Here is a 25,811-nt window from a genome sequence, read left to right as displayed (position 1 = left end):
ACGAGGCGGCGTTCGCACCATCATCCCTCCATCCTTCAAAGCCACGCGGTCTCCATGTGCCATTACGAGGCGCTAGATTCCGTTCCATTTCACGCATTGAAGCGTTTCGGCGTGTGCTCCGTGACACCCCGGACCGACGATCGCCCCAAATACTCCGCTCACTCGAATCGCTCAACAATTTTCCGGAGATGGGCTCCAAAATGTGACAACAGTGAATAACGAGAGAGCTATCGATCCTGACCCGTACGAAGAACTCTTTCTTAATGGAAATGCGCTAGAAAGACCGAAGGCATACTTGATTTATAGAATAATGCTAACTATTTAATGAAACTGTTTTGTTAATTATTATGAAAATGCCTTTTCACCAAAGAAATTCAAACTGTCAACCCGCATTTCACTTTCGTTCCGTTTCATGCAAATTCGTAGTCGTGAAACGGAACTGCCAATGGTGGGGTGATCGCTCGATTCATTGGATTCGCTGATAACAGGCTTTATCATGGGGTCAAGTTATGCTTTGACGATGGTCCCAACGAATAAATTCTGGTACATTTGTAATCCGCACCTAGCCAGATACTAGATAAGTGCTCTAGCTAAGCCATTCTTAAAACCTACATTCTCCCTGCCCCCATCACTTTGTCCAACTTGCCTATTAATATTTTCCTGAGCTATGTCCTTTATATCCAACCATCAATCAGATTTCGACAAACTATTACCAAAACTGATCAATTTATGAACGCATGAATTATAAATTGTTACCTATGCATACGAATTCCCATAAATTTACGGGTGATACCAAGTTCTATGTTTAACATAAGTACACGGGGACCAATTTAAAAACAAAGTGCATTTTCTGAGAAAAATAGATTTATTGATTAACGTACTTGTCCAAATGCTTAAGATTCTTCCAAATACCCTCTCCCCCCTCCTGCATCAATAATGCAATTGCGGAGACGCGTCTTCCAGGCCTGGAAGGCCGGGGATCCTCTCGGCGGGAATATCTCTTTCAGAAACGTTGTAGCATGCTTTTGGATGTTTTCCACGGTCTCCCAATGCTTTCCTTTTCAGCTTTCTCTCTTCAGTTGGGGAAACAAAAAAAAGTCGCACGGACCCAAGTTGGGACTGTAAGAGGGCTGGCGGACCACCGGGGTGCTCCGGGCCAGGAAGTTGGTAACGATGAAGGACGTGTGGCTGGTGGAACATGGCATGTAGCTGGGCGCTCCATCGCGCCATGATAAAAATGTCGAAAAGCACACTTCACGCTCAAACTGCTCAGAGCAAACTGGCGACCGGCTGCGTTGGAAGGGCAGACCCCCCAACATATTTCCCGACCGATTTTACCACGCTGCCATGACCATTACTTTCATAATGGACCATTTATATTGTGTCGTTACGAATAATACAGAAAATGGCGGATGAGATGTGTTTTTCATGGACCATATATTCATTTCACTATTTCCCATCCTATTTCATAAGTGCCCGCTTCAATTCTTTTCGCACATCAAAACGAAAGAAGAATTATTCCTCTTGGCTCCACAAACTTAAACTACTGAAGTAACAAGTTCGAATGTTTTCAACGACTTCACTTCCTGTACGCCTCCCGGCCTTGGTCCACTTCGAGATTTTCTCATCTCTTTCTTCTGGCTCTGCGTGCCACGAAACGCACTGTTCCTTTCCTGTATGATGTTGTATGAATTCTAACCCACTGTCCATTCCTCTTGTGTGTGTGTTGTCTACTTCTCCTTTGGTGGGTGAAACAACCCCGATTCTTTATCCTTCTTGGATAAAGAATCGGGGCGCTTGGCGACATATAAGACCCACGGATCTCAGGGAAAATTACGTTTCCTCGATAGCTCAAGTGGTTAAGAGCATCCGCCCGGCAAGTGGAAAGATCCGCTGTTCGAGTCCCGGTCAAGGAAATATTTTTACTCTTGTGATCCGTTCGATTCTGCCTTCCCCACCTCTATTGTGTTCGTCCTTTATGTGTGTTCCTATCCCTTTTCCTTATACCTGTTTCTATATAAATGAGTATATACATATATATATATATATATATATATCTCCCTCGACGATATATATATATATATATATATATATATATATATATATATATATATATAGTCCCTCATCTCCAATCCACTTCGCAGCGACGCGTTTCCGACATTCGGGAGAAGATGGAGCCATTAGAGTTGAAAGGGCTGACTCGCTCTGCCCCCCCCTTCCACCTTCCTCCGCCCCCCTCCCCAACAAACGCTCCCACACGAGAAGGGACTACGAAACCGTGTGCTCACCTCGGAACTGCCGCCAGCCTCTCAATTCCTCGATCGCCCAGATTTCGGAGATATTTGAATAGCTCGAATCCAGCCAAAAGAGTCGGAGAGCTACGTGTTACTCTCGCTGTGAAAGCCTCCAAGAGAGGCGAGAAAGAAAAAAATATCACGATAACTGTGGACTACGTGCTGATGGCACTGTGGAGATGATTTACAAACTTTTCAGCATCAAAAAAGGCATCACAGTTGAGCTTAGATTAACATCGTCAGAGAAGTAATAATTCCACCACGACTTCATGGAATGGTAATGGCAACCTGAAAAACACCAAGCGGCGCGATTTTCTATTTGCCAAACATTCGTAAGAAAGCGAATGTAAATACAAATAATGGAGCTGGTTCCCACAGCCGTATGAATCATAGACGCCATTTTAATTATAAGATGTTAAATCTTAGCGTGGGGTGACATCAACCCTCTCCGATCGAAAAAATCTAATGAATTCATTACAGTGTATGGATGATTAATGTCAATATGAAATATATCGTATGAATTTTCATAAATGGAGTGAACAATTACACGATTTGTGTATTCGTTACGAAGTTTGGCGAATTTTCATAAGACAACGAATCCGAACATTTTGTCCGTTGTAATGCAATGCGCTATTTCCGTCGATTCCGAAGGGATAGGGAGCAGCAAAGTGTTCAATCCTTTCTCAATTTGTTTATTTACTGCAATTAGTGCAATAACCATAGGCATATTTTTAATGGATTACTCAAGTTTCTCTGGATTTATGCAATCTGATTTCTATAAAAAAGTAAATCTTCGGCTTATTAAATTAAATCACAAACTTTTCTCTCTGTCATCCATTTTTCTACTTCAAAGAAAGGTTTTTAATTTTCTTATTTGCATTTCAGAGGTAATGTCGAAAGAAGTCATCATATATAGTATGCAATCGATGTGTGCTTTGTAACATATTCCAGCCATTTTTGAATGAAACAATGAAATCTTTTCAAGTGGAAATAATTATGGACGAAACAAAGACGTGAAGTACGTGAAGGACGTGAAGAATTTTCATGCGTCAAAGCAAAATAAAAATCTAGGAATATATCGGGAAGCGGAAGAATACACGTTTCGGAAAATTATGGAGGTAAATACAGTGAAGATCGTCGGATTTAAAGTTACTCCGCAAACTTCTACCTGCCAAGCTTTCAAATGACATGGAAAGGATCCTTTCGTCCACAAGTCTTTCAATCCAAAGAGGAATTTATGATAGCCGTTCATTTTATCGTATGCAAAATGGACTCTAATGTGGAAGCTCTCACCTGCTTTCGTGCCCATCTTTATTTGATAAAAATATGTTTTTTCCTTAGTCTTCCTTCTAGAAAGTCTTTGTCTTCCTAGTATGCTCCTTAAGAATAAAAATTAATTATGCGTACACCAATTAAATAAAAGGTCTGTCACAAAAATACGTTGAATAATGCAGGGGGAAAAATTATTACAGAACTAAGAACAAATTGCTAAAATTCTTCATTTAGAGCACCCTTATGTATGGACCCACCAATGCCAGTGCCTCCGCCGCCAGCTGTGGTATGCTTCCTGTAAAAGGCATCACTTTGGCATAATCCAGTGTTCCAAAATGATTATTTCATGACATGACCGTCAAACAGAGGTGTCGTCAAGCATCAATCCGCACATTGCAAGTGCACATAGTTAACTGACGTGGGTCACGTTGCTTTCCCAAGCATTCTCACCTTTCCCACCTTTCATCACCTTTCCCATCACAAATCATCCCACTCCAGCCAGCATCTGCAGTGGGGGCCCAAAAATCAAATTACTAATTTTTAGGGCCACACCTTGTAGACAGAGAGTCTAAGAAAGCACTAGAGTTTAAAATAGAATTGGAGAAGAGAGCGGATGCCTGGGGGAACTCTGCAAAAGGTGGAGAAAGTTGTTGAGGGAAATATGAAGTGGTTGCGTTATGTTGAATGCCGCAATAAAAGGGAGAATAAGTTGGGTGAGCGAGGTTGAGGAAGGGAGAGAATAGACTGAATTAAAATAGGCACAATTTGAGAAGAAGTGAAGAGAAAGATAGCGTAGAGAAAACAAGAGGGATTTTTCTTGATAAACAGAAGTAAATAGTCGTCAGGAACCGTCCAAAATCTTCCCTTAACAGGTAGAACACTTGGCATGAATGAAAGTTCCCCAAGTATTTACATTTATTTTTAAAATGTGTGCCGTCCACCTTACTCAAGGGCCAATAGGTTCAAAAGGTTCCTATTCTTCTCCTGTTCCCGTTTTCTATGGTTCCTGATGATGTCGCACCTTAGCGAGCTGGATCTCGTTCAAGTGGGAGGATGTTCAAAGCGCCTAGGTTTTTCATAATAATCATAACTTCCTTGAAGTCAAGACATTGATGGCTTTTCATAATGAACCTCAGCGGGAAAATAATAGAAAAATAATGCAAAGGAAAGTTTTGAATATTAATTATTAGGTAAAGAACAAAGCCCGCATTCAGACAAGAATTAATTAAATGCCGAGAGAGGAATGAACGAAGGTTGGGTGGGATGCGGTGGACAAATGAAACTCACGATCGAAATAATTCCGCATTCCATTTTTTTCTGAGAACGTGCCTCTAACGCTTTCATTCATTCACCACACGTGTGGAAACTCACCGAGGCAAGAGGGAGACCCCGGGATTTTCTCGCCTCCCCGCCCAGTCCCATGGATGTGAATAGTGAATCAAACGAGGGAGCGAGATACCGTCAGCCAACACAAATATAGATGGACTTATACAAGAAAATAGAGAAGGGCGCGCACGTATTCCGCGATTTTCGGTGACCCAACCACCGTCTTCTGCGGACAGAAGGACTTACAGGAATGGAGAACGAGAGTAGAGCGGGTAGAAGAAAGGGTAAGGATGGAAAGTTTGGGAGAGGAGAGGAGATTGAAAAATTCTGGAGGGTGTAGTGATCAGTATCTAATATTAATCCCTGGGTAATTACAAGCGTCTTAAAGCCATATGTACGCTTGTTCTATCGTCTTAAGTGGTGGATCTTAGGGTGGTATGGATGTTAAAATGGAGACACTATAGGAATTGTCAAAGAGAGTGCTGTGGTAGCTTCGGATCATCGTAGACAGGGAAGACTTTTGGAGGAAGCGCAGTGCTTATTCATCTTAATATAAATTTGTGGTGGAGAAAAGCTGCATTGCTGGAGGTTTAGGAGACGAAGGGAATGGATGGGAGAGAGTAAGAAAGCGGTTGGGAGAGGGAAGTGGTTTCGGTATTATAAAAATACGAAACATGTTACATCTTGGTTTATCGCAAGTCATGAGAGTAGTTTTGGGACGGGGCGACGATTAAATGAGTGGATTCGTTGATTTTAGGAGATCGGCTGGGTTAGGTTAGGTTAGGGGTGATTGAATGTAACGGAGAGGCATTTGAAAAAGGTTGGTCTTGGGAGAGGTTATTAGGAAGGATGTGGGAGAGGTTATTAGGAAGGATTTCAGAGACTCAAAGCTAGGAATTTAGACGTTACACGTTGGTAGGGGGTGGTGTGCATGTGTGTGTATATAGTATATATATAAAATGTAAAAGAGACTCACCATTTTTCGAATATTCGGTAGCCACTTTTATCAAGGAAGAGCTGACTCACAGAATTATTATACATTATTATTCACGTCCGTGAGACTTGAATCAAAAAGTGAAATATATATGAAATGGACCGATGAGAAAACAAATGAGGAAGTACTTGGTATGGTGGGCGAAGAGAGGGGTTTGTTGGGAGCAATCCTATGGAGGCAGGAAAAGTGGATGAAGGGCATATTGATCGGGAGTGGGATTTTGAAGACTGTAATAGAGGGGAGAATGTTAGGCAAACGAGGAAAGTGAAGGAAAAGGATAGGGATATTGGACGGGATGAAAGGAGGAAGGCAATACTCAGAGATGAACAGGGACCTAATGTAAAGTAGGTTGCTGGATTGTGTTTTGGTTTTGCTAGGAGTCACAAAATATTTATTTGGCAGTTGTGTCCATCCAAAAACCGACCTTAAGCGGTAGATTGTCCTATGATATATATATATATATATATATATATATATATATATATATATATATATATATATATATATATATATATATATATATATTATAGGATAATCTACCGAAAAGATCTGTATAGTCCATCATGTAAATGCAGGGAAAAATTTGATAGTGATGGGGGATTGGAATGCGACGGTAGGCGAAGGAAGAGATGGTGACGAGGTCGGGGACTACGGATTAGGCACGAGGAATGACCGCGGGGAGAAAGCAGTTGAGTTCTGCAGGAGACAGGGCTTAGTCACCAACACTTGGTTTAGACACCACAAAAGACGCAGGTATACATGGAAAATGCCAGGAGACTCAGAAAGGTAACAGCTAGATTATATCCTGGTTAGACACAGATTTAGGAACAGTGTGATAAATTCGTACAACTTCCCGGGAGCGGATGCGGACTCTGACCAGAACTTAGTTGTTCTGAAATGTAGCGTCCGTTTCAAAAAGATAAGGCGGGGGCGGAGAGTTAGAAAATGGAATGTAGAAGCATTAAATGGTTTGAAAAGGAAGGAATACAAACAGGTGGTAGAGAAAATCATGGAGGATGGTAAAGAGCTAAGTACTATCGAAGAAAAATGGGAATGTATCAAGAAAGGGTTTTCTAAAGCCGCAAAAGCCACTATTGGAACCGTTAACGCTAAAAGGACTAGGAAACCATGGATCACGGATGAGATGATTACAAAGATCGATAGGCGGCGAAAATGGAAGAATGTTAATACAGAATTAGTCAAAATGAAGTACAAAGAATTCAACAATAAATTGAGGCGGTCAACAAATAAAGCAAAGGAAGCATGGTGGAAGACGCAGTGCGAGGATATGGAAAGTCTGCAGAGGAAGGGTGAAATCGGTGCGCTGTACAGCAAAGTTAAATCTTTATCGGGAAGTAAGAAAGGGAGATCAACGATAGCAGTTAGAGATAAGGCAGGTAAGGTAATAGTGGACACAGGAAAGATCCAAGAGAGATGCAAGGAATATGCAGAAGAACTGTATAGTAAAGAGCTTAGACCAACAAAGTTAGACATAGAAAAGGAACATGACGTAGAGGAAGATAGCGTAGGTCCAGGCATACAAGACAATGAGATAGAAAGGACATTAAGGGAGATGAAACTAAATAAGGTTGTTGGGGTGGATAACATTCCCGTGGAACTTTTAAAATGCTTAGGAAAATGTGGGAGGAAGAGGCTATATGGGCTGATCCGTAGTATTTATGAGGGGGGAATCTGGCCGGAAGACTTCGTGAGATCAGTTTTAGTTCCTATTCCGAAAAAGGTAAAGGCCACGTCATGTGAGGATTACAGGACAATTAGTTTGATATCCCACGCAGCTAAAGTTGTTCTCAGGATCATAAACAAAAGGATAGAGAGTAGGGCAAATGATTACTTAGGGGATGATCAGTTTGGGTTTAGGAAGGGGAGAGGTACGCGTGATGCCATTGCAGTAATGAGATTATTAATCGAGGGGAATATAGAACACAACCAGGAGGTATTTGCCTGTTTCGTAGATTTCGAAAAAGCGTTTGATAAGGTGAATTGGGAAAAACTAATGAGTATATTGCAGAAAATAGGAATAGATTTGAGGGAAAGGAGGCTAATCCGCAACCTGTACATGTCTCAAACTGCTCAGGTGGGAGTGGGGAACGGGGAGTACGGATGGGCAGTGTTAGGAAGAGGTGTAAGGCAGGGTTGCCCATTATCACCGTTACTGTTCAACCTGTATGCAGAGGAAATGATTAAAGAGCCATGGGAAGAACAGGAGGTAGGAATGAAAGTGGGCGGGGAATTCGTAAAATCAGTTAGGTTTGCTGATGACCAAGCTTCAGTTTGTCAGTCAGCCAAGGGGCTGCAAGCATTGCTGCGTGAATTGGAAATTCAGTGCGACAGGTATGGGATGAGAATCATTATTAATAAAACAAAGGTTATGCGATTTTCTAGAAAGAAAAAGGCTAAGCTTAACATTAAAATAGGTGGGCAAAAACTAGAGCAGGTAGAACAGTTTACGTATCTCGGTAGTGTTTTGGACCAACACGGTCAAAGTAAGGAGAAGAATTGCGCTAGGCAAAGAAGCTTTCACAAGGAGGAGGGAGTTGATGACGGGGACGTTGAGTAAGGATGTTAAGAAAAGACTCGTAAATACTTTGATATTGAGCGTAGCTATGTACGGAGCGGAAACATGGTCATTGAAGCAGGAGGATAGATGTAGACTGGAGGCTTTTGAAATGGTGGTGTGGAGAAGAATGGAGAAGGTGAAATGGACAGAGAAGAAAACAAATGAGGAAATACTTGGTATGGTGGGCGAAGAGAGGGGTTTGTTGGGAGCAATCCTATGGAGACAGGAATAGTGGTTGAAGGGGGTATTGACCGGCAGTGGGATGTTGAAGATTGTGATAGAGGGGAGACTGCTGGGCAAACGAGGAAAGGAAAGGAACAGGATAGGGATGTTGGACGGGATGAAGGTAGGAAGAAAGTACTCTGAGATGAAGAGGGACCTGATCTAGAGTAGGAGACACCTCCTACTCACTATTCAGATTCACGATCAACTGACCCTTTCAGGCTTCATCCCACCTATATAACAGCCCGGACCCCGAATCCGAGGCCGAGCGGGCATAGGGAGGCAGGACGGTGCGAGAAGGACGGTCGGCCGGATTCTGGTCTGAGGTGATGTAAGGTCACGTTAAGTGACAATTCTTTTATTAAACTCATGTACAGGTATAGTATATCGGGACAGGTAAAAACAATATCCCTGCCTTTAAAAAAGGAATACAAAACTGCTTGGTTATCACCAAACACGATTATATTGGTATCTGGCTCCATTATGCTAATGGCGTGGTGCGCCGCCATCAACGCCGCCAATGCTTCCGCCTCTAGTATGGGTCTCTCTGTTTCTAGAGCCCATATTTCCATTTCCATTGGTCATGGGGATTACCCATGCCACTTGCCATGGCGTGGCGTCAGAGTATACATCAATCACATATTTGTAGTTTAGAAATTCCCTTGGCGCATGCCAGGATCCGTCATCCCATAGACGGGTCAACCAGGTGGTGTCACGTTGCGCTGTCTGAGTGATCAGGAACAACGGTAGACGAAGTATGTAGACACACCATGAAATAAATCCCGCTGCTTTGGGGATATCGCGAGCGCGGATGGGCTTGACCACTTCGATTATGTAACTGACGGGGCGGATTGAGTACTTGATTAGTCTAAGGGTCACAGCAACAGTATCGATTTTAACACCAAGTACCAACAGGCTATAGAGGAAATCATGGCGGGTGGTAAAGAAAGCTAAGTACTATCGAAGAAAAATGGAAAAGGATCAAGAAATGGTTATCTAAAGTCACAAAAGCACTATTTGAACCGTTAACGCGAAAAGGACTAAGAAACCATGGATCACGGACGAGATGATTTCAAAGATAGATGACAGGAGAAAATGGAAGAATGTAAGTAGATAGTAAGGAAAAATGAAGTACAAAGAATTAAACAATAAATTGAGGTGGTCAACAAATAAAGCAAAGGAAGCATGGTGGAAGACGCAGTGCAAGGATAAGGAAAGTCTGCAGAGGAAGGGCGCTGGTAAATTGGTGCGCTGTACAGCAAAGTTAAATCTTTATCGGGAAGTAAGATAGGAAGATCTATGATAGCAGTTAGAGATAAGGCGGGAAGATAATTGTTAACGCAGGAAAGATCCAAGAGAGATGGAAGGAATATATAGAAGTCTGGTATAGTAAAGAACTTAGAACAACAAAGGTAGACATAGAAAAGGAACATAACGTAGAGGAAAATAGCTTAGGTCCAGGCATACTCGACGATGAGATAGGAAGGGCATTAAGGGATATGAAACTAAATAAGGCCGTGAGGATGGATAATATTCCTGCGGAACTATTAAAATGTTTAGGAAAATGTGGGAGGAATATGGTCTATATAGGCTGATTCGTAGTATCTTTGAGGAAGGAATCTGGCTGGAAGACTTTGTGAGATGAGTTTTAGTTCCTATTCCGAAAAAGGTAAAGGCTACATCATGTGAGGACTACAAAACAATAAGTTTGATATCCCACGCAGCTAAAGTTGTTCTCAGGATCAAAAACAAAAGGATAGAGAGTAGTGCAAATGATTACTAAAGGAATAATGAGTTTGAGTTTAGGAAGGGGAGAGGTACGCGTGATGCCATTGCAGTAATGGGATCCTACTCGAGGAGAATATAGAATAGAATCGAGAAGTGTAAGGCAGGGTTGCCCATTATCACCGTTGCTGTTCAACCTGTATGCAGAGGAAATGATCAAAGAGGCATGGGAAGTACTCGAGGTAGGAATGAAAGTGGGCGGGGAATTCGTAAAATCAGTTAGGTTTGCTGATGACCAAGCTTTAGTTTTTCAGTCAGCAAAGCATTGCTGAGTGAATTGTAAACTCAGTGCGATAGATATGGTATGAAAAACAATATTTTAATAAAACAGAGGTTATGCGATTTTGTAGAAAGAAAAAGGCTAATCTAAACCTTAAATTGGGAGGGCAAAAACTAGAGCAACAGTTTACGTATCTCGGCAGTGTTTTGGACCAACACGGTCAAATTAGTAGAAACGTAAGGAGAAGAATGGCGCTAGGCATAGCGGCTTTCACAAGGAGGAGGGAGTTGATGACAGGGACGTTGAGTATGTTTGTTAAGAAAAGACTCGAAAAAACTTTGATACGGAGCCGATGTACGGCGAGGAAACATGGTCATTGAATAAGGAGGATAGACGTAGACTGGAGGGATGAAGGGAGGAAGAAAGTACTCAGAGCTGAAGAGGGACCTGATGTAGAGTAGGATACTGGTTTTTTTGTTTTGTTAGGAGTCACAAAATATCTATTTAGTTGCTGTGTCCATCCAAAACCCTACCTTAACCGGTAGATTACCTGATAATAACATATATACACTCCTCAATTCACAATGAATTCCACTCTCCGCCCGTCGGACATATTTGCAAACCTATTCATTGAGGCCCCTCACCTTAAGTTGGGCATCTCGCACGTCAGCCACTCGGCCACCTCGTCCGCCGTGACCGCCCTCTTGTGCGCGTTCCCGCCGCCCCCCGCCTCGCCGACCCGCACCGCGTCCACCTTGTTCCCCGCCAGCACGATTGGGATGTCCAGCACGTCTGCTCTCTGCTCCCTCACCTGAATGGGGTGGCAGAGAGAGCGAGAGAAGGAGAAATGAGGCGCGGAAATATAATAGAGGCCGGGGACGAACGACACCTGGGGATATCCCACCTGTTCACGAGATGCGGCGGGGGGGGGGGGGGAGAGAGAGAGTTCACAAATATATTCCAAGTGGAGAAATACAATGATTGCCACTGGAACTCTTCTGATAATCGGTAACTTGTTTAATGAACACTAAAGATTTATCCACAATTATACAATTAAAGATTACCTACCCTAAAATCCGTTATTACATATAGAGAATGCTTGCTAAAATACTGCTTCGATTAAAATGAAATCTGGATTTTTAAATAAGTTAAGCAACAATTCATGAAAAGAAGTGCTGCTTGTCATTCCAAACTTATTAATCAGAATGAATATCACCATCCCCTTTCCCCCAAGAATTTCACTAAGGAACTCGGAACAATTTCAAATACCAGCAATGAACACAACCGAAACCTGGTCGGAAAAATAATCCACAAAGAGCGGAAAGCAATGACCACAATGGTCGAATTTATCCCGCATTTTCAGCCCTGCACTTCTGAAGATCTCAAGTGGTGTTCGATCCCTTTCCTCGGAGACATCTCCCATAAAATATCAAATCGCCTACCAACTACACTCAAAAGCGGCCTTTTACACACCCATCACTCTCTCCAAACTTTTGTAAACAGGCTTTCTTTTAATAAATCGGGCATCTACAAACTTATAATTGCGATAATTGCAAAACATATCATGCCGGTCAAGCTTGGAGGAATGATCAAACACGAATCAAATAACACACCAGGTGTCACAAAAAACAAAACCCCAATTCCCCCTTCGCTAAAAACACATCTTAGTTTCCAACCATAATAGCCATTTTGTCCCAGAAATACTACATGTCCTCCCTAAAGGAATGATAATGGACGCTCTAGAGCTTATCGAGATTCTAAGGCACTTGGCGGATCCCAATGCAACAACACTTTGTAATGACACGCCCATCCCTCCCCTCTCCTTTCCGAAAAATTGACCCCAACGGCTCAAGGTACTCGGTCGCATCTACGCCATGACCAGACCCTATCATCACCCAAACAACACCGTCTTTCCGTTTTGTTTTCTCTTTCCTCAACCACAGAATTTCACTTCCCAGAAATCCCCCGACCCCACGCAGCCACCCACCCCTCTTCCCCGAGGGTCAACAAATCCAACGGTTCTAAGTAGCCATCCACCTAGTCCCCCCCCCCCATTAAACCCAGGACCAGATGCAATGCTTTGGTCATAACCAAGGCGCCACGACCTCTTTTTCTTCCTTCAACCAAAAAAACCACGACCACCGACTTTGAAGTCCCAGCAATACCCGTCTCCCCCCCCCAACCTTCAACACCCCCCCTCTCTCCTCTGTCCGATTGGGTATGTATTCAACAGCTGTGCGTGTCACTTGTGCCTGATGATGCCGCAAGTCAGTGAAACGCATTCTACTGCAAAATGAAGTCTGTGGAAAATCACTGACTCTTTGAATATGGACATCAGAATTAAAGTCCTGCCGTGAAGTTACGCAGGAAACAGTCACCTTTGTCTGGAGAAATATGATGAATGTACATTGTCTTTTATATATTGTATTTATTAGATTTTAAATTACTATTCATTTTGAAATAGTGAAGAAAACGTATATTTTAACCCTGAACCATAAACCCCTCAGCAATTTTTGCCGAGAGCACGCTGAGTTAATAAAATCGAACAATTATGGAAAGAGTTGTGATTTCGGCATTAAATTTAATCAAAATTAAACATTTAATTCCTCAAAGAGCGGTCAGTTCATTCGATGTTGCCCTCCAGAAAATTAAGTTGAATCAAGGACTATATTCCCCCGAATTCAAATTCTCCGCTGAATCCGACGCCTTCTTTAGGAGTTCCTTCCACTCTCCTCCCGACACTCTGCGGACCACTCAATGCTTCAAGATGTCCAGAGGAAAGAAAAGGTCCTTTTCCCAGGTTGGGGCAAGGTGAAGGAAAGACATAGGCCAGCTCAAGAACTCTAGGACGCCTTTCACCGCATCTCGTTAAAAATATCGCCTCCGTGGGCATTAGAATGAGTCCGAGTCGAATTTTCTGCTCGGCATTTGCGTATTTATCTTGTGGTGTGGCTGACTTTTGTTCCCGGAACGCAGTATTTCAAACGAAAGAATAATGCGTTTTTTATGCCATTTTATGCCATGTTATGCCATTTATGCCATGCCAAACCTTTCAATGCAAAAATAGTTAAAACAGTGACACGAGAAATTTTTACAGCGTGAAACCTTCTGAAGAATGCGATTCAGTCCAAACAAAATTTAATTAAAAAAACAAATGTTTTGAAACGGTTCGCTTCAAGTTTTTTTTTTAAGTCTCAAAATGCTGTTCGTTTCTTTTAAAAAATTTTAGAATTGAATGCGTACAGTTTGCACCTGACATGGAGCACATTTGGGTCTGAAAAAATGATGAATCAGCTTTGAAAAGCCAGCTAATGCATTCGTAATTTGAAATATGAAATTGACATGGTCATATTCTCTTAGCATACATTGAAATAGAATCATCTCATTCACTCCTAAATCACTGATTTGAAAGTGTTTTACATTAAATGATGGCTGTATAATTCATGCTACGAGGGCTGTCCGTAAAGTAACCGCCGTTTGGCGTGAGAATTAGTGGAATAGGAAGCCGAATGGTCGCCGTGTTGACGCGCACAGGGGGTCAACACGCCTCAAGCTGCAGTGGATGGAAGGCGCGGCTTCTTGTCGTTTGTTTACAATGGCCAGTCAAAACGAACGATTGAAATTCCCGTCAAATGTGAAGTCCGTTAAGTGATGAGGTTTATGCTGTCAAAAAAAAAAACTTCAAAGCTGCTGACATTCTTCAATGGGAAATTTGTGCTCTGTACGGTCCAAATGTAATGAGTGACAAGAGTTGCGCGTCATTTACATTTAAATTAAGTGTAGAAAAGATAAATTTACACTCTGTCGAGTATCTCAATTTTAAAATTGTTATGATATTTTCCTCCTCCAATTTTTCGCTCACATATGTGGAAAAGCTGACAAAAAATTGGGTTTTTTAGAAGAGTACTTGGTAAATGTGATGAAAAAGTCAAAGAGAAATGTTATTTTTTCCTTATTAGGCTTCATTTATAATATACTGCAGATATATGGTATCCTCATGAAGTTGGATTAATTGCCGAAAGAGTTACGTGTCGGTGTTTCCGTCGGTTTACGAGTGACCATAGTTAGTGTAGGTCAACGTGTAGGTCAATTAGGGGGCCTCTAAAGTCTTCTGTGAGTCTTCCGAATTATGTAGCTCTAAATGAAGTGAGGTTCAGTGCTGACAATAGTTCATGTAACTCCATTCAGATAGCATCGGACGGAAATTTTATAAGGAACTCAATATTAATAAGAAGACGATCCTTATTACAAATTTAAAAAACCGTAATTTCAAGGGAAAATTATTTGTATTGGTAGTAAATTGCTGAAGTTTAAAAAACGCAGTCACAGAATATCATCAAATTATTCAAAGCATAAGCGCTGATATAATTATAGAGACAGAGAGCTGGTTATCCACTGATATTGCCGGCGGTAAAATTATTCACAAAACCTTTTCCATTTACAGATATGACAGAGTAAGTAGAATCGGCGGTGGTGTCTTTATTGCAATTAAAATTTCTTGCGGCAGCAGGGCTGAGGTAATTCCAGGTAACGGTTTGGAAAGCGTTTGGTATTCAATTCAAATTCCGAAAGAGTGCACATTCCATAGGCCGCCGGACGACAAAGGTAATTTAATTATAGAATTAGATCAGCCAATCAAAGGTTTCTTATCACAACACAATGATTGATCGCGACGTTATCATCGGTGGTGATTTCAATGTCCCGTCTGGCATGACTGGAGCCCATGCATTTTCAAAACGGGGGGTAAAGACAAAGATACATTTTTAATAATGGAAAAAAAGAAGTATTATAGATTGTTTTGACGCAGTTAAATAATCCTAATATACAATCTAAAATAACCCTGCTTCTAACTCTTTATTTCTTTGGCAATGGTCATATTTGTTTCATACATTTCCTCCTTTACTCTGGTTCTCCCCGTTCCCTTCGACGATTTTAATATTGATGTGGCCCATAATTTAATTCCGAATCCGTATGTCCGCGCACCTTTCGGAGTGCATTGCCATCCACGCATTATAGGAATGTTTACGATTTATATTTCTTTAGCCTCCGGCCCTTTTATCGCAGGATATTTGTTTCGCCCAATGCTTATTTTTAGGTCATATTTTACCGTCGTCTTATCTAAAAATAAGTCGACCATCATCACTGTATCCACGTTTCGTCTGCCTGTCACGTCGACGAATTACATTCTGCTAATTTTTCTCCGTGCATGATACACGCACTTCTTCAAATTCGCTAGACTTATAACTGGGACAAACGCGAATGAAATTAATTACTGTTACGAATGACAACGGATAAGCTGGTCAAACTTTAACGTGACCGGGAACCCTAAAACTTAATTACTCTTAAAAAATCAGGAAAGTGGAAAATTAAATTAATATCAAGTTCATCAACTATTTAAAAAATGCGATTTTTCACAAAGAAAACTGTGGAAGTGGAAAAAATTTCACATTGGAGTTACTTCATTAATACTACCTTGATCAAAAATTTCCCGGAATTTATTCAGAAAATTAAAAATACAAGTTTACTCATCTAAATCTATATTGTCCCCCTTCAAAGTAATCCCCATCGACTGCAACACACTTATGCCAGCGCTTGATCCAATCCTCGAAACATTTTTTATATTCGGTTTTCGGTATGTCCATCAGTGCTTCCTGCGATTTTTCCATTACTTCCTCTCGGCTGCTAAAACGCGTTCCCCGTAATGGTTTTTTAACTCGATTGAACAGAAAGAAGTCACAGGGAGCCAAATCAGGTGAATTCGGTGGCTGTTGGATGGTATGTGTTGCATTTTTCGTCAAAAAATTACGAATAATGATAGCACTGTGCGACGGTGCGTTATCGTGGTGCAAAATCCACGAGTTTTCTGCCCACATTTCTGGTCTCTTTCGGCGAATTGCTTCACGCAAACGTCTCATAACGCCCAAATAATACTCTTTGTTTACTGTCTGGCCTTCTGGCAAAAATTCATGATGCACTACACCGTTGTAAGCCATGAAAACCGTCAGCATTGCCTTCTTTTTTGACTGAAAACGACGTGGTTTTTTTGGTCTCGGCTCATTTGGTGAACGCCATTCACTTGCCTGACGTCTGGATTGCGTGTCGTACTCATAAACCCACGTCTCGTCTCCAGTAATGATCCTTTTGATGAATGTGGGATCGGATTCAGCCTCGCAAATCATGTCTTTTGCGACGTCAACACGGTCTCTTTTTTGCATGAAATTGAGGTCTTTTGGCACCAACTTTGCTGCTACACGACGGAAACCCAAATCATTAACCACAATGTCTTGGGCGGATCCATAGGCAATGTTCAAGTCCTCCGCTATTTCTCTGATGGTTAATTTGCGGTTATTGACCAACATTTCTTTTACTTTATCAATTTTTTCACCGACTTTCGATGTCGATGGTCTGCCACTGCGTTCATCATCTTCGATTGACTCACGACCACTTCTGAACCGCTCGTGCCACTGGTAAACGACCGTTTTTTTTAGAGAATCGTTGCCGAAACACTTTTCCAAAATTTCCAACGTCCGTGCGCCACTAAATCCGTTTTTTACGCAAAATTTAATACAAGTTCGTTGTTGCAAATTTAAATCCATTTCTGCAATTGTAAAAAATCGCCAACACACACAGAGATAGATGTACTCTTGGCTACGTAACTTTTGCAAATGTCAAGTTATGACACTAAGATTTAAAGGGAATATCAACAACAGATGTACCAATTTAACAAAAAAAAACAGAACTCAAATCGGAACGATGGGAGCGCCACACGGTGGTTATTCCGGGAACTTTTTGATCAAGGTAGTACACTGTAATTAAGACACGAACGGAATATTTATTTATTTATTTTAAAACATTATTCACATACAGCAGTAGCGCCATTTTACAGCGAAAAATATAACAAACATGAAAGAGGACAAAAGACAATAACAGCATTACAATAACAACGAGAACCAAGCATGGACCGGGGAAAATTTTAATTTACTGAAAGGTGGGATAAAGCTTGGGTGGTGAAGTTGTTGCATGATAAGTTAAAGGGGTCGACAGTGTGAGGGAGTGAATTTAGAAGGGAGGAGAGGCGAAATAACAGTGAGCGCTTGGTGAGAGATATTCTGGGAATAGGCAGAGATAGAGTAGGGAGTGGGTGCGGGTGGATCGGGTTGGTATCCTGAAGTTGAAGACAGATAGCAGTTCAGGGCAATCAATAGCCGAGTTTAGGGTGTTGTGGAGGAGGTTTAAATCAGCTTTAAGTCTGCAGCTTTGTGGACTAGAAATGGATAGGGAAGACAGAACAGCATTTGAGGACATATTGCGGTAATGTGGGACTCGGTGTTTGACTATTTTGGCAAAGAAGTGAGAGATGCAATCAAGGGATTTAAGATTAGTTGGGGATGAGGTGGACCAAATGGGGGAGCAATATGATATGATGGGAAGGACAATTGTTGAGAAGTACGAATGGAGTGCAATTGGATCTTTAATTTCTGTGAAGCGGTAAAGAAGGCCTAGTAGGGACATTGCTTTATTTTTTATAGTCTGTATGTGGTCGGAGTAGTTTAGTTTCTGGTCAATTAAAACGCCAAGGTCTCTAATGGTTGTTACTCTATTTAAGAGAGTTTAATCAATTGAGTAGTTGAACATCAGGGGTTTTTTTCAGAGCAAGAGTCATGATGTTGCATTTTCCAGGGTTTAAGTCAAGCCTCCAAGTATCACACCATAGGGAAATTTTATGCAAGGCAAGTTGAAGGTGAGTACAGTCAGAAATGGTATTAATTTGCTTGTAGATCTTGCAATCATCAGCGTAGAGAAGTGTATGGATGTGGGAGGAAAAGAGTCGGGATGGAAGATCATTAACGAATAAATTGAAAAGATATGGCCCAAGGACACTGCCCTGGGGAACCCCAGACGTGACAGGAGACCAAGAGGAGGAAGAATGCGAGAGTATCACACGCTGGGTTCTGTGGGTGAGAAAGCTAGAGAGAAGGCTAAGGAACATACCATGAATGCCGAACTGTTGGCTGAGTTTATGAAGGAGGAGTTGATGATGCAGGGCGTCGAAAGCCTTGGAGAAGTCAAAGTAGAATAGTACAACAGACTGTTACCTTCAACTTTTTTCTTGATTTCTGAGACATAAATGGAAATATTCCTGAAGGGAGGGTAAAATTACAAATTAAACAAGATAGAGGAGATTGGCCAATTATATCCCATCCGGCGCATGTGGAAAGGTGTCACTCATGTTTCATTTATAGTCATATATGTATGTGTTTTGGTAGACAGGAAAGCTATTTACACATATGAAAAGATTGATTGAAAGGTGAAGCATATAAATAAAGAGTATTGGGGGATTTGTGACAATATTTCATGCTGCATCACCATTTTTAAATAGATATATTTTTAATCCTTGGTTAAATATACACGAGCTTTAACTGAAATAATTAGGCTTCATTGAATAATTTTACTTCTTTTTCTTTACTTTTTTTCTCACTCAAGCTCGTTTTAACTTGACAGCCACACTCAAATGTCCACCTCATTGGAACCATATGCTTTTGCAATCGTCCCGGTTACGAATGCTGCGTAGAATGCTCCCAACCTTCAATCTGTTTCGCTTGGATAACCCAACCGGGGGCTATCATCACTACTCCCACGGATGAAGTCCCACTAAGGCATTAAGGATCATCGGAAATCCCAAGCCCTTCCACTGCGTCAACTGTGGTCCACGATGAGGAAGCATCGGTTACCTTTACTAGGAATGTTTACTCAATACCTTTAAAATTGATTTTTGACGCAATATCTATTCCATACTCCACTTATAGAATAGATACGAGCGACAATTTCGTGATTATATTCACAGGTGCCCTTCGTGCTGCGAATCGGCTTCTGGAAATAACACCGTTGCCGTTCCAATTGAAAGAAACATACTATTAGCTCGATGAAACACCGTGGAGAACAGAGAGAATAGAAAGGAAAGCCCCATCTTTCTTTTTTTCAATAGCCACCCATAATGCTTTGTTGACGCAACTTTTTATGGTATTAGTAATGATTTGATAAATATAAGGTGACATTTAATGGCGCAGTAATATTATTCGCGTTCTTTGACTATTTAAAATGGATGGGATCTCAAATCAAGAATCTCGAGTAAAGTTATATGGAAAAAGATAAGAAGGCATTAACGAACGCATGAATTTCATAAATACGCGGGTCCTTAGAGAAAAAATGGCAATTGGTACTTGGAGGAAAAGAGCCAATTAGTGCGAGCATTTAAAAACCTAAAGGAGTTGCGTAGAAAAAAACAGCATGCGAGGATTGTAAAAAATACTTAGATAAATAAAAATAAATGAATTTTAATCATATTACTTACAATAATATACTAGTTTTTCGTGGGATGTAAGTGTGACATTTATTACAAATGTTGATTCAAAGGATGAAGTTTACATACACTCACATCAAAGTCGTGCGTAAAATTATTTGAATGGATTTGTTATTTGGAGCGAAATCAAAGTACAATTAATCAACTCAATATAATTTAACTACGCAAAAATGAAATCAATTGTCATTGTATGTAATTATAAATTGATTACTCAATGAAAACATCGCTTAAATTTGTAACAAATCAAATGGATATTTTCCTTCTCTTCGAATTCCTATTAAAACGACATGAAATCATTCTAGTTCTGCAAGCGAAAATATCTCGAATTATCCATAAAAACTGGTCTTATCTGCGATTTGTATGTTGTCAACCGAAATAACCCTTGCGGTGAAACAGGGCAGAATGTAACCCTCCCAGTCCACGCGGCGTGGAAGTCTTCGCGTTAACTATTGCCACCACTGGAGCCTTGATAATCAACATCATCATAATAATCTTCTAAAGGCTGAGCCCTGTCAATGCCTTTGCCAATCCCTTCCTTCCATCCCTCCCCACTGCCATTCTTCTCAGTTAATTGCATGTTGCCACTCCCATTGTACTTTTTATGTCATCTATACATTTATTTCTCGGCCTTCCTCTTTCTTTTTTCCTATTGCTTTCCCCTTCGTTATATTTTCAGGAGGATATTATGTCTCAGACGTTTGCCCAACAAATTTCATTTTCCTTTTCTCCATCTCTTTCGCTAGACCCCTTTCCTTGTTAATTTCTCTTTCATACTTCTATGTTATATTCTCCTTTTCCGTCCATCTCTTCCTTGTCGTTCTCCAAATCTACATATTCATTGATTCCAACCGAGCCTATTCCCTCTTTCTCAAATTCCAAGTTTCGCATTCATATCATTGGTATAGATATAGCGAAGATCTGATGTAAACGTTTACGTACCAATGTATTCCAAATAAACGTTTTTGCAAATGATTTTCTAATTTCCAGTATTATTTGTTTTTTACCTGAAATATTTTTTTATTTTCAGATGCCATCTTCGCCAAGGCTATCCTTTTCACTGCAGTGGTGCATCTGTTGTCTCTTGTGATGACATTCCCCAGGTGACAGAAGTCTGCTACATTTATAATTATGCGCAAACTTATCGTGTATTAATAATCTTCAATAAATATGACCATTAGTACTTGTTATACCTGAGGAATGCTTGAACACATGTTTTTTCAATTAATAATACAATGACAAAGGTTAATCGACTGATGACGCTCCCAAAAATGCTGGACCTCCATTTCCTAGGAGATTTTATCACGTCATTGAGGAATATAAACAATAATGCAACGTGAACAGTAATTTTTTTACTTCATCGATACAGCATTTGTTAGCTTTTCAATCCAGGAACAATTGGGAGAGATTCCGACAAGAGACAAACCTATCATTCGTGTTAATTCAATTATATCAAAACAAAGACCATCATCACCATTTGAGCCGTGCGTTGAGAAGAATAATTCTTAATGAGGAGTTGTGCAGCGCATTTGCTGCTACGAGATCGAATTAGAAAATAGACCTTCCTACTCTATAGTTACGCGTGTTATTTTTAAAAGATTTTTCTTTTAGTTTATATTATTTTTGCAGCTCTTGCACTAGGAGTCAGAGAGCCGAGCATAGCATGTTTAAATCACACCAGAATTATTCGTAAGATAAATACTAAGCGAGCCAACTACAATCAATAATATGGCAATTTCAGAGGCAGACATTTTAGTGATACTGCTGCTCTATATAATATTAAATTTGCTGGTAATTCCGTCAGAGATTTAACATATTGATTTATTTTATGCAATAAATATTTGTGCCTTCGATTTTCGCCTTTCCCCGGGATTATTTTTTGGCCATGTTCAAAACCCTTGAATCTCTACCTTAAAACTAATAAAACCAATACTCTCTCGATAGAGTTTTCTAAGCATTGTGGCTTGCCTTAAAACAATCACCGCGGAATTGCTTCCTGGAGGCTTCCTGGGGCGGCCGCCCGGTTAAGTGAATCCGGCCTCGGGCCCCCTGGTGTCGGGTCCACCAATCTCCCGAGCTGTCGCTCTAGCCCTGCCACTAATCTTCTTCTGATTTTGGGGAGAAAGATAAACTTGGTTCTCTTAAACCCATTTCCGCTTCCATGAGGAGAGAGGAGACGGACGGGAGAAGGTGGGAATGGTGGCTCCCGTCCAATGCATCGATCGATGAAGGGGTGCTTTTGGGGAAAAGTGAGGTCCATTGTCCATTGGCTGGGACGGACAAGGGAAGTTTCTCCGTCGTTTTCATTTTGCAAACACTAAGTTCCCGTCTATTGCGTGGGCCAAACTGCCGAATTCAGGACTGCCAGTTTTCCCTCGGCGCATTTCGCGGCGTTAAGAAGTGCCTCACCGGGGAGATGGGAGGCTGCACTGCTTAACGCTCCTCTCTCTATCGGATAACTCTTTGAAATGGCTCCTTTTCTGTTAAGTGTCGCGATACAGCATGAACTTGTTAGTCCTGCAAATCATTCGTCATGCACATGGACATGTATGCGTGAGAGTACATGAAAATGAGAAATTGTCGAGATATAAAGTACGTGGCTGAATAATTACAGAAGAAAGTATGAGAAAGAAATTGAATGCAAAATCAGATGACGTAATAAGAACATGAGGTCAAGATATAATACATTTTAATTTTACCTCATTCCGACTGTGATTTTAACATTTATATCATTATCAAACTTGAATTTTTAGTGACGATAAAAATACATTTAAAAACATTAAAGCAGCATATGCAGTGTGCAGTGCAGTAAAATAATATATACAATGTAGTAGTAGTAATTTAGTAGTAGTACAATGAAATCTGTTCTCAATGAAGATATTAAATATTTTTTAAATGATTAAAAATACTTAAATGTCCAAGTACCTTGACTTATTATAAGATACTGTTTTAGCCGTTACTCTGTGGAATTTTTCCATCGTATAGAAAGAAAGAAAACACAGCAATTCCACATTTACACTTTATTCAGACGACCAATGTTTCACCACTACGTGGCATCTTCAAGTGGCATCTCCACCTGAAGATGCCACGCAGTGGTAAAACCATGGTCGTCTGAATAAAGTGCAAATGTGGAATTGCTGTGTTTTCTTTCTTTCTATACCTTGACTTATTTCAAAGCCGAAGACATAAACCTACATGTGTATAATGTAAATAAGTTTTAATTCTCTCTACATGAAGACGTGATCAATGTTCGCCCCTCATTATTCACCGTTTGCAATAGTAACCATAAGTTACCATCTTCCGGGATTCAAATTATTAGGAAATTTTAATTCTAAGATGTTCCAAATAATTAGGATAAGGAAGAAGAAGGGGCATTTCAGCCGACGAGTCTTAGTTTCGTCTATCAAATAGTGGCAAATTTACTAGGGGCAGTCGAATGAAAACCGAACCCCCGCTACAACAATCAGTCCGCGCACCAACAAGGACACAACCACCCAACGACAATTGCGTGCTCCTCGTGAATTGTCACAATGCAGTCTTCAGCCCACAGCGATAGCAGTATTGAGACGTGAAAACCTGACTTCTAGCTTTGAGCAGACTGCGTTTTCATTTGACCGCCCCTATTATATGGTGCCACTATAAACATTTAATTTGATTGAAACATTTAAGTATTATTTTTCTCTCAAAAAAGGAGCTTATTATGCCTAATAACATATTAAAACTCCCCGAAAACTCAGATTTAGATTGATCTTGACCCAGCATTCGCAAGGGCAGATTACTGATGTAGATATTTCTTCTCGGATTAATCGATGCTCGTATCGTGATAATATCACGCTTTGCCACAAATCATCAAGACCCCCAAGCATCACCACGTAGCGATCACCCCTCAACCCCATCACGTTTTCTTATTTGGAAAAAATCAATATACATGCAGATGACGCCATATGCACAGTAGCCCTTCCCTCCCTCTTCGGCGCACTTAGTCGCATCTTTCCCTCCCCTAGTCCTTCCTTTAAAATGTCACCCAAGACGCCGAAACCTCTTAAAGGGTGACGGCAGATTCATCGATCAGTTTGGAAATATTATTGATACTCTATCGATTACGGTGGGTTTTGGATGGACACAGCCAACTCAGCGACGGCACGACGACGCGTTTCCTAGCCTCTTCATGACTTCAATGCAACAATTTCAGAGTGTGAAAATCATTCGCATTGACCGGGATTTAAACCCAGATCCCTCAATATCCGGTCGAGTGCTTTAGCCAGTGAAGCTATCGAGGGGTACTCTTAAACTCTGAAATTTTGAATTCTTCAAGACCTAATTAATCATGCGCTTGATTGGTAAGAAATTTAAAAAATAATTCTGGATAAGAAATTTACCGATGAGTTCCATGCTTAAATGATCTGCCATCATTTCCAATAATAGGAACAGGATGTCGCCTGTCCGCTAGGTTTCGCATGGGTTACGACGTAGAGGTTATGAGATTCCGTAATGGATTGGTCTTCCCACAGCGATTACACAGGTGGACTTTGCCCAAATCCGTGCAGCAGATCGATCACGGGTCGTCAATCAGAGGGAGTTCAACGTGTCTAATCACCCTTGAAGGGTTTCACTCGATGTTCCTGCGATCATTTCCATAACAGCCGTTTACCACGTGTCCCTTGTTTGTGTTTTAGAAGGGTGCCTTTCACCTCCATCGTTTGTCGAAGTTATTCACATTTTTAATGGACACTAAGCGAAAATCGCTGGATTTTCGCGATATTCTGTGCTTGCGCCGGAATTCTTCCGCTTCTGCCCGCTCGATAGGGCCAAGTTTAATCTCTTGCCCGTGATCAGCGATTTTATCATGAAGTCGAAATGCCTTTGGGAACTCCATTTGAAGTGTCGTGAAAGCGATTGAACCCACAAAAAATCAACCCTTAAGGAATATAGTTTGGAAATTAATCGCATAATATAAATAATTGACAGTATCTAATTAAATTGTGTAGAACACAAGTTATGCAAAGTTCAGCATATCTGAACTTATGAGCTAATTAATAAATATTTGGCCAATTAATTTCAATGAATATTAATGTTTATATGGAAACTCAAAACTAAAAAATCATGGAAAATACGAGATAGCAAGAGAATAGCAATGCTTAAGAATTCTTCACCATTGGAACGTAATGGTGAAGAGTTCTTATGAAGAACAAATTATTGATTTCCTCTATGCCAAAGACTACTTAGCATTTAAGCATGCAACTTTCTTCGAATATATTACAAATTTCACCTCTGATATGAAAATTGGAAGAATACAAGCTCAGCCATAGGGACTGACTCTACCAGAGTGTGAAAAAATGCGGCAAGGATGACTAAAACAACGTTCACAAAACCAAATTCGACCACAAAATATAGGAAGTAGTTTATACATATTTCTGCAACATGTAAGGTTACTGTCAACAGTCACGAAAGTCTCAGAATGCCTAGTAATATGGGTGTAAGAAAGAAGACACGCGAAGGAATGGAAGGAGAACACAAAAAATGCTGGGAAATAAGAAAGAGTGAAGTACAAGGTAAGAATTTCTTAAGTCAGAATGCACAAAAAACATTGGGAATAGGAAAGAGAAAACACATATGCATGACGAGCACCAAAAATAAAGCCAGAGATGGATCCACCCGATATAAGTTTAACAGGTGAGCATAAAAAATAACTTGCAGCAGAAATTTTTACAAAATTAAAAAAAATCGCCATATTTCAAGCTTCCCTTTCTGCTTCAGAGATG

At 40.7% G+C, this 25,811-nt stretch overlaps 1 protein-coding gene across 2 annotated transcripts in view; it reads right to left on the bottom strand.

Annotated features, from left to right (window-relative positions):
* The window catches only part of LOC139687101 (GTP-binding protein drn-1), a 438,774-nt gene that overhangs the window by 5,660 nt on the left and 407,303 nt on the right, over positions 1–25,811 (bottom strand). For both annotated transcript variants that reach the window (XM_071584224.1, XM_071584215.1), the window contains exon 4: positions 11,336–11,502. In XM_071584224.1, the coding sequence (XP_071440325.1) occupies positions 11,336–11,502 (167 nt within the window). The remainder of the gene's footprint in view (positions 1–11,335; positions 11,503–25,811) is intronic.

Source organism: Hetaerina americana, unplaced genomic scaffold (genome assembly GCF_022747635.1).
Source record: "Hetaerina americana unplaced genomic scaffold, ioHetAmer1.1.p SCAF_1, whole genome shotgun sequence".
Taxonomy (NCBI): Eukaryota; Metazoa; Arthropoda; class Insecta; order Odonata; family Calopterygidae; genus Hetaerina; species Hetaerina americana.
Note: the sequence above shows the minus strand (reverse complement) of the source record. Positions and strands in the feature narration are given on the sequence as shown.